At 37.9% G+C, this 16314-nt stretch overlaps 1 protein-coding gene across 1 annotated transcript; it reads right to left on the minus strand.

Moving 5' to 3' along the window:
• Nucleotides 1-5464: 5464 nt before the first annotated feature.
• Nucleotides 5465-14210, minus strand: LOC129800090 (enolase-phosphatase E1-like). The gene is made up of 4 exons (XM_055844466.1): nt 14035-14210; nt 13358-13975; nt 13148-13293; nt 5465-8420 (listed from the first exon to the last, which is right to left on the minus strand). Exons 1-4 carry the CDS (start codon nt 14140-14142, stop codon nt 5651-5653), a joined length of 3642 nt encoding a protein of 1213 aa, XP_055700441.1. The 5' UTR covers nt 14143-14210; the 3' UTR covers nt 5465-5650.
• Between the last annotated feature and the right edge of the window lie 2104 nt (nt 14211-16314).

Below are 16314 nucleotides of genomic sequence, written 5' to 3' on the forward strand. Positions count from 1 at the left end.
ATTTTGCTAGAAATCAGAATAAAAAACGGTTGAAAAGAATTTAAATTCAAACACTAGCCGAGATACTTCTCGAAACTCTACAGGAATATTGTGGAACGTATTGTAGTTGAGACACATAAATTCCATATGGAACAAGAGAACTAAGTAACCGCCAATTAGATTGTGAGGATACTCGTTTTTGAATTTCCATAGCCGAGACACTTCTCGAAACTCTACAGGAATATTGTGGAACGTATTGTAGCTTAGACGCACAAACTCCATATGGAACAAAAGAACTAAGTAACCGCCAATTAGATTGTGAGAGAGGACCGTTTTTGAATGTCCATACCACAGTCTAAATTCCAACTGAAATGTCTCGACTGTGGATCTTATTCAATACTTGAACCAACTTCGGCATGTGGACTGTGCATTTCAAGCTCTCACATTACCCTTTGACGTGCCGAGGCATTATCGGAATGAACGGAATTTTTCTGCACTCGCGACCTTTATGTGCTGCACACTTAAGTCCTCTACACATTGGGAGCAATTTCCGCCAAAAATTGCATTTTTGACAGAAATATGACGTTTCCACCTACAATACTGCACACAATTTCCTTCAAAAAACAATTTTTGACGAAAATTGCTCCCAATGTGTAGACGCTTTCACGACTAAAGTCCAGAGACGACTAAGCTCGTTCATAGCCAAGTCAGTTCCTGACACACTACAAAAAGGCTTAACATTTTAGTGGCACTCACAAAACATAACTTTCGTGGGTTTTTTTTGCAGATATTTCTACTTAAATACACTAATTACTCTATTTGTTGAAAAACTAGACTTTATCTGCAACGAATGTTTAAAGAAATTCAATGATGCCAAGAGCAATCATATCATTGTTCACGATGACGATATTAAAAGATGGGCGCCACATGCAAATAACTCACTCCCGGAATAATCTTCACAATTTTTTACAGCGTCCAAGAAATCTATTACCGGATGGAAGAAGAAGAACAAGATCGTGTCAAGGAAAATCACCAAATTTGTGACACCGAGAATCTTGGAGGAGCAGCCAGATGTGAAGGAAAAAACGTTAGACTTTGTTTTGGAAGTGCAAGAGTTCCTGCAGGACACCAAGATTGATCTCGAGAAGGTTATTAACATTGATCTGATGGGGATCAATCTTGAAGTGGCAACCGGGAGGACACTTGAGATTCAAGGTGCCAATAAAGTAGAAAGAATCGTTCAAGCTGAAAACGCTGTGAAATACTCCTTGACGAACATACCTGCTGTAACAGCGAGTGGAAAGATAATCTCTCCACTCTACGTAATGCTAAAAGAACCTCACAAAGATGCATATACTGGAATTTTCGGTCCTCAAGTGGAGAAGAAAATGTTAAAGCATGAAAACATATTTGTCAAAGCGCATAGTTCAGTTATAATGAACAAAACAAGGACGAAAGAATATTTTCAGGACCTGCTCTTTGTGCACGCACCCAACGACTTCTTGTTACTATTCGACTCATCAACTCTTTTTAAAGATGAACAACTTCTCAAGGATGCGAATACCGAAGGAATCAAATATTCGAAAATGACAATACCTCCCAAAATCACAGGAATAATCCAGCCGCTTCACGTATTTTTTATTAGACAATTTAAACACTTCTTGAAAAAGTGTCAGAATCGCATAAGACTAGAAAATTTGGAAGAATGTTCCATCGCGAAGAGAGACAACCTTCTAAAATTGATTTCTCTTGGCATGCACCAATTCCAAGCGCCTTTTTTTAAGCCCATGATTCAATATGCATTTTTCAAGTGCGGATATATCCTGGAGAGACCACCACGATTTCGAACACCTTCAGATCTTTGTTTCCCGACGACGCAATTTGAGAATTGTCAAGAAGGAGATTGGGAAAAACTCCACTCTTTCCGTACAGAAGTATATCTTGAAAAATTCGAAAATCTATTTGAGGATCCAAAAAAGAGACTTTCTTACTTCTTAATACTTTCGCAAGGTGGCAGAAGTTACATCCTGTTCGAATTTCGAAGTGCTCAAGTGTCAAAATGTGACGGTCCACATTGTTGTGAGGAAAAAAACTGAACAACGACGTTTACCGTTTTCGCCCAAGTATTTAATCACTCCATAATCACCGAGTAACTCTTTTGCGAGCTTTTTAGTGTGATATTTGATAAATTTTCCCCAACTTGTTCGAAAATTTAGTATGAAAATTCGAAATTGAATTTGAATTCTTCGAACTTCAACGACTTTTTGTGCAAATAGAGTTCCATTTACCTTTCATCCAAGACACTATTGGAGAATCAAAATCTACTTGTGATCGGGCTCAGTTATATCAAATGCGCATTTCAAAGTGAAATTTTAAAAAGTAAATTAAAATTCATATTGACAAAACTGGTCACGTGTTTCAATATAATACGCCGTTTTGTAGTCAAACGTTACTTTAGCCGAAGAAGTATTTTTTTTCAGAAAATTTTCACTGATGTTTGTAAAATATGTTGAAATCAAAATTGAAAATCTTAAAGAAAGCTTACAGTTTTTTTTTATAGAAGGAATAATATCAATAAATTTTTATCACAAGATATTATACTTCCCCGAATTTTCATGATTGGTATTGTAATCCACAAAAAATTCTCCAATTAGTATTTTTAAACCAGGAAGAGGAAAAATTGTTTTTTTTTTAAAGTATTTTTAATCAAATTATTGATAGGCATTTTTAAACCAGAAAGAAAACTTACTGACTGTTGACGAAAAAGTATGCAACGTGGATCTTACCAGATAGAAAATATAAATCCGACAGCAGTAAAATTTAAAGAGGAAGAGAAGGAACAGAAGAAAAGGAAATTTTTCCCATTCGCTATTTTTAAACAATCAGAAAGAAAAATTCTCTGATATTAAAAATATTATTTTACTTGAAGAAGTATAATATGTTCACTCGAATGACCTATGACATTACCATGAAGGTGTATCCCATGAAAGGGTTCTGACGTTCATCAGTATCTCCATGAACCAAGCTTGATCATAATTAAAACGCATTTTCAAAGATATTTAGGTCAAAGAAAAATAGCAACAAATGTTAGAAGAAACTTTCATATATAATGACTATATCAATAACCACATATATCATGACTATCTTCAACTATAATCACAACTTCAAACAATCCTAATTCTTGGAAGCAAACTCTTGTAGTTCCTATTCCCAAAATTACTAATCCCAAATCGCCTTCTAACTTCAGGTCCATCAGCCTTCTTCCTTTACTATTGTAGCAATAAATTGAAGTGCCCCATTCCATTGACTTGTCACCTTCACTCACTCAGCGGTTGGACGGAGGGAACCGTTATAGTTTGAATAGAACGGACATTACCACAGTGAGGTTGGAGAGAACGACTCTACTTCACTGTGTTGGCGGAAAAAACGACTACAATATGCTACTGACCTACACCGGAACATACTGAAGTGCTCTCCATCGCAAGACTCTCGGAGTAGAGCCCCCCCTCATTGTCCATTCCCGAGAAGCTACGAATCGAGCTTCCTCACAGATTCACGGTTGAACGCCGGGTGAGGAACTGATTTACCTTCGGGATAATTCATCGGACGGTCCAGGCTCAACAGTGCTCCTACACTATCAAAGGTCTTTGAGTTTCTTCTTCATGAGCAGATCTAGCAAAACATGGTCATCTGCAACTTCAGGTTTTCAGAAGGGCCATACTACTATTATTGTTATGAGATTTGATCTTGACACTTCACACTCTTCACACATTTCGTCTTCTACAGATCGAAATCACTTGGTGATTCGTATTCTGCTGAACTTAACCAATAACGGGTTAGGTTAATGGGAAACGGGATTGCCGACATCAAGTCCCCTACTCCGCATGAAGCGTGGGACAAGGGACAAATACAAAAGTATGGGGTATAGTTTGAATTACCCCAGAGTCACAAAGGACGTCACATTCCCAGAGTTTTTTTGATAGTCTTCTACACAATCTTCTTTGCTATAAATTGTAGCTTTCTTTTCCGAACTACTGACACTTCCTCAACAGGTAGCGGCCCTCTCTTTCGGAAGCGCAGGCTTTGCATCCACACTCTGAGCCTTCCCATGACACACTGACTCCACCACCACATACGGCGTCCAGGATGTCATACCACTCACTCTGCAGCAGGTCACAGAAGTAACCTTGAGATTTCAATAGGAAAAGTTGACAACGGCGAGGAGTTTAACGACACGATTACTACGCTACTTTACCATTGTCTAGTGGGCCTTTTCTCTTCAAAGTTATGATCTCTTTTTAAATTTTCGTCCACTGGAGTAGCCCTTATTCAATCTTACTACACTGGAAGTTCTCTTATTGCGAAGTATCGTGAGAATATTAGTTTATCTTCTTTCTTAAATAGTGGCATTGATCAAGACTGAATCCTTGTCCCACAGCTCTCCTACCTCTCTGACTTACCCTCAGTATTACAGAATTGCTTTTTTCATCTCCATGCAAATGATCTTCAAATATATGGACGGTTCCATTCCATACTATGCTATCTCAGAATGACAACTTTTCAGGAGAGCCATTTGAAGTTGGCGATTTCCTATGCTGCACGTATAATTTTTTTTCCGAAAGTCAAATATCTCGTTACCCGAACATCGGATGACCACCAAATTTTCACCAGTTGTAGATCTCGGTCTCAAGAACAACATATCTCTCGGAGTAATATAAAGCCAAGTCGACTTAGCATAGTATGGAATGGAGCCGTCGATATGTTAAAGGTAATAATAATAACAATAATGGTGACACAACATTCCATAGAGGAACAGGGCCTTCCCACAAGGGGACTTCGGGACATCCATTATTATTTTTTCTTATACAGGGATGAGGTTGTCAGACCTATGCCCCGTGGAATCAAGTGCAGTGAAGCTCACTGGATGCAATCTGAACACCTTTAACGCCAGAAAAATTCCTGGTGACCTAAAGGGGATTCGAAGCCGGGACACTTGCATCATAGAGCGAGTGCTTTATCATTTAACCCATTGAGTGCCCCATATGTTAAAGGTGAGCCGTCTAATTCTCTTCAGACTTTTCGCCTCATGAATACCAATCTTTCCAGAACTGAGCACTGGGCTTTATCAAATGGGTTTATTTTGATTCATAAAAGTACCAAGCTATTGTAATGTCTAAAAAAAAGAAGTTTACCTTGAATGCTCTCCATTATATCTTTACGGTGTAATTATTCCCTTTTCTGATCAAGTTAAAAACCCGGGTATAATCTTCAATACAACTCTCTTATGGTCTGATCAAGCCATCTCTGAAAGGTCAACTATTCTCTGTATACCCTTAGACACCTCCGGGACATCACATCCCGCAAGTGGTTTTCATGAAAACAGAGTCGATGAAAACACAAAATTTCCTCGAAATCCATATTTAAGGCTACCAACGTCCGTCTCACGACAATACCTTGCATTGCAACTCTCTTTCATCTTCCTTGCTTTATTCAAGAAACAGTTCGAAAACTTCATTTATTAAGTATTCCTTTTTCATAATATGGATATGAACTTCAAAATACAAAATACTTGATACAGAATTCATTGATATTTGCTTTGCGAAACAACTGGAAAAGAAGAAAATTAAAAATAACATAGGGAAGTTGCACCTCGTGGCCTCCCCTTCGTGTCTTAGGCAGGAGACTTGAAGGGCGTTGCGGAGGTGCTACATATCAAGCTGGATCGATTGGGAGTGATTTTGGACACAAGAAGTCCAGCCTCTGTTCCAAAATCCAAGCACCTCTTCACAATTGGTGCACTCATTTTCTTCGACCGTCCCTTATTCTTTACGTTGTTCCTCCCATCTTCCTTAGTTGTCGTGTTCCTTCCACGACCACTGCCGACCTTCTTGGCCTTATTATTGATCTTCCAGATATTCTTCTGAAACTTCTGTAACTTGGCCGAAGGCTTCCTTCCCTCACTCGTCTGACTACACTCTGAATCAATTACAATGTCCGATGGTGTACTGTTGCGACTCTTAAAGAACCTGTACTTCTTTTTCGGTGGTTCATCTTTGATCTCTCCCACTTCTTCATTCGGAATATTCTCTTGAGGATTGAAGAGCTTCCTCTTCTTCACATTGACTGCAGTAGTTGCATCGTCAACGCTTTCGAAGATATTCTCCTTCTCTTCTTCGTCACGTTGCACCAATTTATCTATGACCTTGCCAAAATCAGGAACATTATCTTCTGAAGCATAATCAAAAACATCCTTCTCTGAACATTCATCAACAGTCATGCGCTTCTTCCGAGTTTTCTTTGAAACAGAAGCTGAGTTCTTTGTAGACTCTCCTGGAATCTTCAAAATTTCACCAGTTTTGCGTCTCACTGGAGTTTTCTTGGGAAGAGAAACTGGGTTCTTTGACGACTCTTCCAGGACCTTCAAAGTTTGATCAGTCTTCCGTTTCTTCGGAGTTTTCTTTGGAACAGAAGCTGGTTTCTTCGAAGGCTTTTCTTCCATCTTCGAAGTTTCATGGATCGGTTCATCTTCAAAAGTTCCTGAACTGTTCGGACTCGGACAGCCAACAAACGTCATGTGGGACGTATTCAGACTTGATTGAAAAATGTTCATCTCGTTCTCCTCTTCTTTGGCCTCCTCAATCTGAACGTTCTCCTTTGAAGCCAAAGTGATCTTCTTGACGTTGCTTTCAGAAACATCTTCAATGTTATCTTCCTGACTGATCAAGTTCACGAAGTCTTCAGATGCTTTATCATTCGTCGTCTTCTTGGTTCCTTTATCTGAAGACTTCAAAAGTGCCTCACGTTTCTTAATTGCCTCTTTTTCAAAAACACTGCAGTTTCTAGGACGTGAGAGCATCTCCTCATTTGATTGCAACGAAGTAACTTCGATCTCCTCTCTCGGAACGTTCTTAAGGGAATTTTCCATAGAAGCAACCCCCTTCAAACTTTCCCGATTAACATTCTCGTCGACTGTATCTTCAGGTTTTGAACCTAAGGCCTTAATCGATTCATTGCGAATATTATCAAAATCGTCGTTAGTTACGATCTCTTGGTCATCCTTTTGACGCTGCAAAAAATCTTCAATGGTCTCAGTAACGTCTAGCACGGAATCTTCAGAACTGCTAAAAAATTCGGTATACGTTTTTGCAGATTTCGCAGCTCGATCTGGGACAATTTTCTTAGCAGGACTCTTCCTTGGATTCTTTAAACGCTTCGTAAACAGCTTTTTTTGAACGAGTTCCGGACTTGATTGAGAAGAATTTGCCTTGATCTCCATTTCAGGTGGTTTTTGGGAAGAAGGATTGATCTTTGAAGGCGTTGACTTTACGGCTTTGTTTTTCGGAACGGAAGACATCTTCAACATCCTCCGACCGTGTAACATAGAAATCCTGGTATCAAATGACAACGGTTTCTTTCTTTGACGAGTCTTTGTAGACTTGGGAACCGTTTGCAAAGTGTTATCTGCGGAAAAATCGAGATTACTGACACACGAAACTCTCTCACGAGATGAACATTTCGGAGCAGGGTTTTCCTGTGTAATCAGTTGACTGAGCATCTTGTCGTTGTCTTCATTTTCAATTGAAGCACTCTTTTGTGAATTGATAGAATTCACCGTAGTCTTCTGAACTGATAGACCACTGATCAAGGAATCAAATGTCTTCTCTTCCATCCAACGTTGGGTTAATTCACTTTTGTGTTTGTTCGTTGTGAATCTTTCAGAATTCGTTTGAGGAGGTTCCTTCTGACTGACGCAGTTACCTGTAGATTCCCCTGGACTTTTCGGCGGTTCCTCGGTACAGTCATTATCGGAAGAACTGGAACTTCGAGGACTTGGTAAACCGTTATAACTCAAAGAAGGAGGATTCTCCTGACTTGACTCAAAACTCGCTTCTTCTTGGCCACTATCTTTCTGAGGTGTTTGCTGAATCTCTTCTCCTGTTTTCTCAATTTCTTCATAAGATTCTTTAATTTTCTGAACGGCTTCTTGAATTTCCTCAACAGCTTTCAAAACTTTTTCCGTGGAAAATGTTGAATTATTCTCAACAGCAGGTTCCTCAGGTATCGGCGACAGTTCTACTGGTGTAATCTGCATTGATTCCTCACCACCAATATCCATTGACGAATAGTTACAGAATGACTGATTTGTCATTTCAAAATTCATATTCTGTACCATTCGTTGAGTTACGGCCCCTTCAACATTGACCATCGTCCCGAAATTATGTTTGATAAATTTCAGAGAGGTCTGATCTTCATTTTTTTGAGACACAATACGTTCTATTTTCTTCAAAGTGGCCATTCCATCATCACGATTGCGTTCGTGCATAAAAAATGTGATCTTGATGTCACAGATATTCAAAAACATATCTTCATCTCCAGATTCAACATCCACTATTTTGAACCTTTCCCGGCATATAATGAATAAATCCTCATCGAAGTTGTTGCTAGATGAGGAAGAGGTTTTTTTTTTTGTGACAATGACATCAATGACAATAAATTGAAAGAACTTGAGGATAAATAAGTTAAACTTATCTTGAGGAATCCGTTAGTAGTGAAGTAGAAGTGTTAGAAGATCTAGGATATAGGAAACTTCAAGGAGGTTCTTCTAATGGGGCTCATAGGAACTTTAATTAAATCAAGTCTAATATATTCCTGTTAGTTCTTATAACTCGAACAAGTTTGGCCGAAGAATTCGCAGAATTCGTTTGTAACTCACGAAGAACGCATGGGAACCCGAGAAACCTATTGAAAACCTACACAGGGCTTAAAGAATCCATAAGAAACCCGGGAAGTATAATTTTTTCTCCAATCCAACAAGGGCTAGAGATCACTATAATCAAGGACCTTAAACCAAGTAACAGGACATCTGAAAATATTAAAACGCTTACAGAGTACCCCGGCTCGGGTGGGGAAATCTTTCTGTTCCCATTGTCGGGAACAAATTCGTGTAAGTGATTTCGTCTTACAGTTAAGGCCTATACTTCTGTCGAGATGAATTTCTGTGGCGAAAGTTCATAAGGAACATCAAATAAAAATCAACTTGAGAGTGTTTTATACAGACGCTGTATGACGAAATCATATGCGAATCCTGGCGGAAGGAGGCGAAGGGAATCTCGAATTAAAAAGTGAAACCATGTAGCACGAAAATTGCCACAGATTTGGTGTCCGCCTCGCTTCGTTGCTGATGGATGACTGAGTGTGACAGGAGGGATACGATTTTATACTAGACGAGCTATTTTTTTTGGAACAGATTTGTTACTAATGTTGGGTATCTTTTTGTTTCTCCTAGAAGGTACAAATTTATTTCAAACATTTTCGGTGTCCGTCGACGAGCTACGCTTTGGAACAAATTCGTTACTAATATTGATTATCTTTTTGAGTCTCGTAAAATGAACAAGATTGTGCCAAAAATTATGGTGTTCGTGGAAGATCTAATTTTTGGAACAAATATGTCGTCAGTTGGATCAGCAATTGTCGAAAGTTCTTCATTACCTTATTAGCAGTTCTTGTACAGTATGTGTATTTCCATATAGTTAGAATAAGTGCTGATGAAGTGATGAGAAAGTTACGACAATTGCTGATCCAACTGACGGTGTGCCGAAATTTTTTACCGTGTACTCCTTTCAATCTTTCGTTAATCGTTACCGAGTGCGTTTGGGTGACAATTAATATCACTTTTCTGAAAAACTACTATCACAGAGGGTAGAGGGGTTATTAGGTTTCAGAATTATGTAAAAATCTTTTAGGCTGAAGAGGCACTTTTTGTGGGTGGAAGAAAATTCACAAACTTGACTCAGATTCATCGATCGCACATAGAAGACATTGCTTCTTCGCACATTTTCCAGCAAACTTCATTTTAGATGCGATCCCTCATATTCACATCTAATGTAATCTACCGATTTAATCCACCACTAAAAAGTAAAACTTAAAAATCTTAAAGTTGATAAACAAGAAGTAATTTGATTCAAATAGGCTGCAGTTGAGTAATTTTTAAGCAATTTTGCATTTCTTTGATATAAAAATATTTTTCAAGCTTGCACAAACTGAATGTGCAATGAAGGAATCACATCTGCAATAAGCTCACACAGTTTATAACTAGTTTTTGACAATCTTTGACATAACCTCACTTTTGTGTTGTTTTTCACGACAAAGAAAAAAATTTGTCCGTGAAAATTTTAGCCTGTTCACCTGCTGAAGCTCAATCTCTGTGCTAAATTCCGATTCCTGTATCTGTAGGGACAGAGAAATCTTCAATGATGCGCATTCAAACGTTTTTGAGCATATCCGGCGCCCTCTAGAGCAGACCTGTGCTTATTAATAGTCGTGTAGTATCTCAAATTTTGTGTTGATCCCGTCAAATCATTGCTCTACCTGCCGATTTTTCTCGGAGGTTTTTTGAATTGTAACGGTATATTCTAGTACATTCAGAGGAAATCTATAGATTTTCTGCAGAATTTCTGCATAGGAAATCTGCATAGTCTCCATTGTCTCAACAAAAATATTGTTGATTTATCAAGAAACTGTAGAAGCTACAAAGAAAATGGTATGCTCTGCTTAACAAGCATTACCGATTAAACATTTAAAATAACTAAAAAAATGCGAGCAAAAATACTAATTTCTTAAAAATCGCCCATGGAATGATACAAAAACACGAAATTTTGGTCGACACTCTGTTTAAAGTTTTCACTTCACTTTTCTCTACTTGTAACACAGCGTCGCAGAATTCTTCATTTTATATAAACACTGTGATATCACCAAGAATAACCCTATTGAATTTTGCAAACTTCAGTGCAAAATATTCCATCTTTTCTGACACAACTGTCTAGAAAGTCTGGAATGTAGAAAAAATCTACAGAAAATCGGCAAAATATCTACAGAAATTCGTCAGAGTATGCACCAGGATTCGTCAGAAAATCTACAAAAATTTCTGACGAATTTTGTCCCAAGCCCAAATAAAATTCGTAGGAATATCTACAGATTTCTCGGCAGATTCTCGGCAGAGGTGTAGATATTTTCTGCAGAAATCTTAAAGATATCTGACGAAATTATTTGACGGGATAGTTCTAATGAAAAATTGCAGATTGACGTGCTGGTGACACTAATCCCGCTTATTCACGGTGCCATGATGAATATTTTTGCGCCAAAAAGACATAATAGAAAGAAAAACTCTCATAAAAATAAATTGTCTTCTTGATATCTTTGTCGGAAGACGGATGGCTGTTCACTAAACACCCTTTTATTTGAATCTTGCGGAAATATAAAGAAATTTAAAGAAAATATCATTTCAAATGATCACCTTTTTTTTAAATCGCGCGCAATTCAACTCGAGAGAGAGAGATAGAGACAGAGACACAAATAACTCACTTAACAAACGTCTGGCGGCGCTGCGGTTGCAAAAAATCACTGAAATGCGACAAAATATTTTCTTCTCTATTTTATCGTTATTAGCACGTCGTGTCCCTTCTTGTAATATGTACTTTTGCATTCCATATTAACAAAAATAGTATTGTACAAAAGGGTTTTTCTCAAACCTATCATGAATTTTTGGACAGCCCAAAAGAATATGAGTCTTCCAGCTCAAAATTTCATCCGAATGTTTTTGTTGTAATATCGACTTAACTCTAAGTAAGAAATTAAACAATTTTCACATTAAAAAATCTCACATTTTCTCTACGGGAATTTTTGCGACATTTCGAAGAATCCCAACTGGCACCACCAAATTCACTTCGGCTTTTCTTTTAGCACAGGTCTGCTCTAGAGGAATAGAGGAATATTTTCGATCTTCTCGCTTGCAAATTTTAAGTACATTTCTAGCTTAAAAAACTTATTAATTAGTGTAAATTTGGTGATATTTGGACTTTTCAAGAAAGCATTCACCAGATTTACCGTTTCCTGGAAAGAAATTCTCATGGAATCAAACAAAAAAGAGGTTTTTAGTGTCATGAAAATATGTCTTAGAAAAGTTCCAAAAAAGTGATATTAAAATGTTTTATTCTTTGTACAAACGGTTTAATCAAGTAGATTAGAGTTCCCTTCAAACAATTATGTGCAACTTTTAGTGTCGGGTGCAAAATTCAATGATGGCGTGAATCGTGAGCGAAGATGGAAACTTGATTGAACTTTCGCACAAATCGCCATTAAATTTTCATTTTCCTCTGGAGGAAAATCTGAGGATTTCCTGGGATAATCTGAGGTGGGATTATGAACCCAATAAGTAAGAGACCTTTTTGGCATACTTGAAGAATAGATACGGTTTGCATGATAGTCAGAAAAAATCACTGAACTTGAGCATCATTTTTCTGTGCGAAAGTTCAAAGCCTCCCCCTATATCGATTCTTGTAAACCGATTTTGATAATCCAGGCTGAAAATTAAAGGTCTTGCTAAATATTACAACCTTGGAAAACAATAATGTTCTTGGTATCAACCTAGGAGGCGTAATATCATAATCATTTCTCTGTGAATTCATCGTTCTCCAACTTAGGTTCCACACTGAGTTTCTTTCAGGGGCATGACGTTTCCAATGTTTCTGGTGTGCCAAAAAACTTTTGAGTTTATTAGCTGTTTTCTGTCATTGTAGAATGAATTATCAAATAATACTAATACAAAATTAAAGCCAATTTAATAACTAAAAGGCAACCGAACACCTCAAATTGGCAACCTACGTAGTTTTGGAGATATCCCGTAAAATAAGTACGAAAATAGGAAAAAAATTGGCAATAAAGCTGGTCGCATTTTTTAGAGCTAATGTCACCCCCCTGGTTTCATTGTTCTCTTTTTGCTTTCCGAGTTGGTTCTTATTAAGAATCTCACTTACCGTAAACTGGATCAGGGTTTATCACTACGATTTTTTTTTAATATTTTAGTAGAATTATAAGGCTTTTTACACGAAAAAAAAAACGATTTTCGGACAAAATGTGAGGGAAAATGAAAGGTCTTGGAAAATGCTACAACTTTCTACAACATTTAAAGTTCACCGGACTAGCGTTAGGGGCGCTACGGGCAGTGTGGTTACAAAAATGTCACTAAAGATTAAATATGAATCTCATCTACCGTAAGTTAAAGCAGGCTTATCATTGTTTTTGTTTTTCAGGCAGGAGGATGTGAAATGGATGAGGATTTGTTTCAGGGAAAATTTAAGGATGAAAAATGTAAAAAAAAAAAAGAACTTACTGATAAGTGACAAATCCAGAGATGGTCTTCACCGGGATGTAAATGAGTGTCAGCCTGTCCTGGGAATTATTGGTGAGGAACCTGGAGCTGCAGTAGATGGAGAGGCTCATCGGGTCGCTGTTGAAGTCGATCCAGATGGTTTCTCCCTGAAAATTTCCGGCAGAATCAACCAAAAGATCTTGCAATGTCCTCAGCTTAATGCTCCCTTACCTGCATCGGGACGCACTTGAGCTCACCCAGATCCACATGACTGACCGGAAAGGAGATAACCTCCCTGCTGAGCAAGAGATCATTGTACTCATTGAGAGCACTTCGGATCTTGCACTCGAGACTCGGGAAGCAGGAAGAAGTGAAAACCCTCCGAAGGTAGCAGAGTTCATTCGGGGGAAAAATCAACAAAGCAAATTGATCCAATTCGTCCTTGGACATTGCCCTGGCGCACTGAAAGAAGAACAGCATGACAACACGCTGATTCCTGAAGTCTCCAGCAATTCTCAGGCATCTCCGGATCAGGGCTATTTTCTGCATGTGCAGGATCGCAATATCCTTCACAATCTCATCCGGAAGGGACTTCATCACAAACAAGCAGCAACGCAAGATCAGCCTCAGAGTTATCCAGGAATTCTTGCAGGCCAGAATCACATCCACAAAGTGCGTCATCATTAAATCCAGGACATCCACGTACACCTCAACGCTGCTGTTCTCCCTCAGTCGAGCAATGAGCTTTAAGATCTTTATCACGGGCTCTCTGAAGTGCCCAAAGGACACTTGGATGCACTTTGTGATGATTTTGAGGATTTTCTTGAGGCTCTGCAGAGCATGAAGCGTCTGAAAAGGACGCCATCTTTGTTGAAGGACTTTTCACTTGGTATTTTCCCAATATTTACCATGACTTGGCTGTTTTCCTCCAGTTCCGCGATGTACTGCTTCACCCTCTTGGCGTATTTTGAGATGTTATCAACCATCTTATCACTTTTTATCCCTTTTTTCGACATTTTTCTGAAATTCTGCACAGCAAAAAAAAACACAAACTAGCACTGCGCGCCTCTGACGGCGGGATACTGAAACTCCACATCCTCTAAAAAAAATTTTAGGCCCTCCACCCCAATAAACAAAGCGTCTGGGACCGAAACGGAAGTATAACAGAATTTTCCACGGATTTCAAAAGGAAGTGTCCAAATTTCATTTAAAAAATTAAAATTGAATAAATAAAATTAATAAGATAATAAAATAGGTAAAATAGTAACATTTATGGAATCGACGTAATAATTCCCAAAATGCCAAAAAACGTCAGTGCAATTATTTTAGAGATAAGAATATTTCTTTTTGTTTTAGTTCTCTTGAATGTCTTGAATCTTATGCCGAAAATAGACACAGGCTGATCCTCGAGAATACTCAGCTCGAAAAATTTGGCGGTAAATAATCAGCCCAAACTATCATACACAGAGGATTTACGATCAAGGATTGGCGTTTTCAGCGTGAATTTCTATTAAATCTCCACACCTTGAGTGCTGAAAGACTCTTAAGTGCAATATCAATGGATTTTTCGTACAGGAAGATGCACTCTGACCTTCCTATTACTCCAATCTTTATGCATTTTAAGATTTTGAGAGTGCGTACCATTACTCTCCATGCTTTTTCACCCAATTGACATTTCGAAAAGCACCCAAAAAACCCCAAAGTGAAGCTTTTTATTTTCAGCACTGGCGCTGATGTCGCCTAATCCCCGTAACTTCACTAGACCTCACGAATCACGAATTTAGAAGATCAGCCTGATCCTCCAAATTTTGGGCTGATCCCTGAGTGTATCGACACGAATCCTCATTTTTCAGGCTGATCCCTGTGTCTATTTTGGGATTTACTTTCACAGGACATTTACGAGAGCTCTGCTCTTCCATACAAGAAGGGCAGGGCAGAAAGAAGCAGATTTTTTTTTAATTAATTCTTTAAAAATGAGCTGCCAAGTTGCAGGAAAGCCCACCATTTTTTATATTAGAAAAGCTTAAAAAGTTTAAGTCAAATATTTAATATATGTAAAAATTTAAGATTTTCAATATCTCTTATGGGTCAATTTAGTCAGGGGGTCAATTTAGGGATTTGTTGGCTGATTTGTTTATCTGATTTAAAAACAAATATGCGTAGCAATCGTAGCAATTCACAGATTAGGAGATTTCTCCAAAAAAGCTCTTAATGGATACTGATTATCACAAATCAGTGTGGAGAGTTTGCTGTTTGGCAGGAAATTAAAATTTCCTCAAACGGATTTGTCATTTTTATAATGTCGTGAACCGAAATTTCATGATTTTCACATCGCCATATTTATTAATTCTTTCACTTCTCGCATTTTATTGTCAATTCAAATTATATTCATTGAAAATATTAATTTCTTTACCTTGCCAATATTTGATATAAACAAGGCATCTTTAATATTTTTGTTAATATTGCATCATCCCTTATTGTGTTATTATTTTATGTCGGATTTGTGAAAAATGGAAAAGGGAAACAACAAGCAAGCAAGGAAGTGTTTTTCATTCAAGATGAAAATTTTGTTCATCAAGAGGTTTTTGAGTACAATTTGATTTGCGAGCAAAATAATCTAGAAAAGTCCCTATCCTTGCTTAAGAGTGGATATTTGCATTTGTCTTTTAAGTAGCCAATAAATCGTCGGTTGCGTCTACCTCTGTCATATCTGCATTTCTTTTGTGTCAGCATTTCACGCAAGAGGAGACGTCTGTATTGTAGCTTACACCAAATGCAGATGCAAAACAAATGCAGATACGATAGAGGTAGCCGCAACCGACGAAATGAAGAAAATCAAGAGGAAAATGAAAGAAAATTTTCCCGAGATCACCGAGCGAAATCCTAGTAACGAGATTCGAGAAAACCCCATCGGAACTGACCCCAACTGAATGATCTCGAGAGGTGTGCCCACACGACAGTCTTCAAAATTATCGATATGGAGTCTTCAAAGCTTCCTTTATTGGTCTTGGAACAGTTGTGTCGTCTCTTCGGATGGGAATTCATCACTTAAAATGTTATAAAAATCTGTAGGGTAATAGAAATAAAATTGTTCATCAGGGAAAATAAAGCTCACTAAAATGTGCAAAATGTATTTTTTTTATAAGTTTTAAGAAAATCACCAAGAAAATATGTGTATAATTCACAAT

This window comes from Phlebotomus papatasi, chromosome 1, assembly GCF_024763615.1.
Source record: "Phlebotomus papatasi isolate M1 chromosome 1, Ppap_2.1, whole genome shotgun sequence".
Taxonomy (NCBI): Eukaryota; Metazoa; Arthropoda; class Insecta; order Diptera; family Psychodidae; genus Phlebotomus; species Phlebotomus papatasi.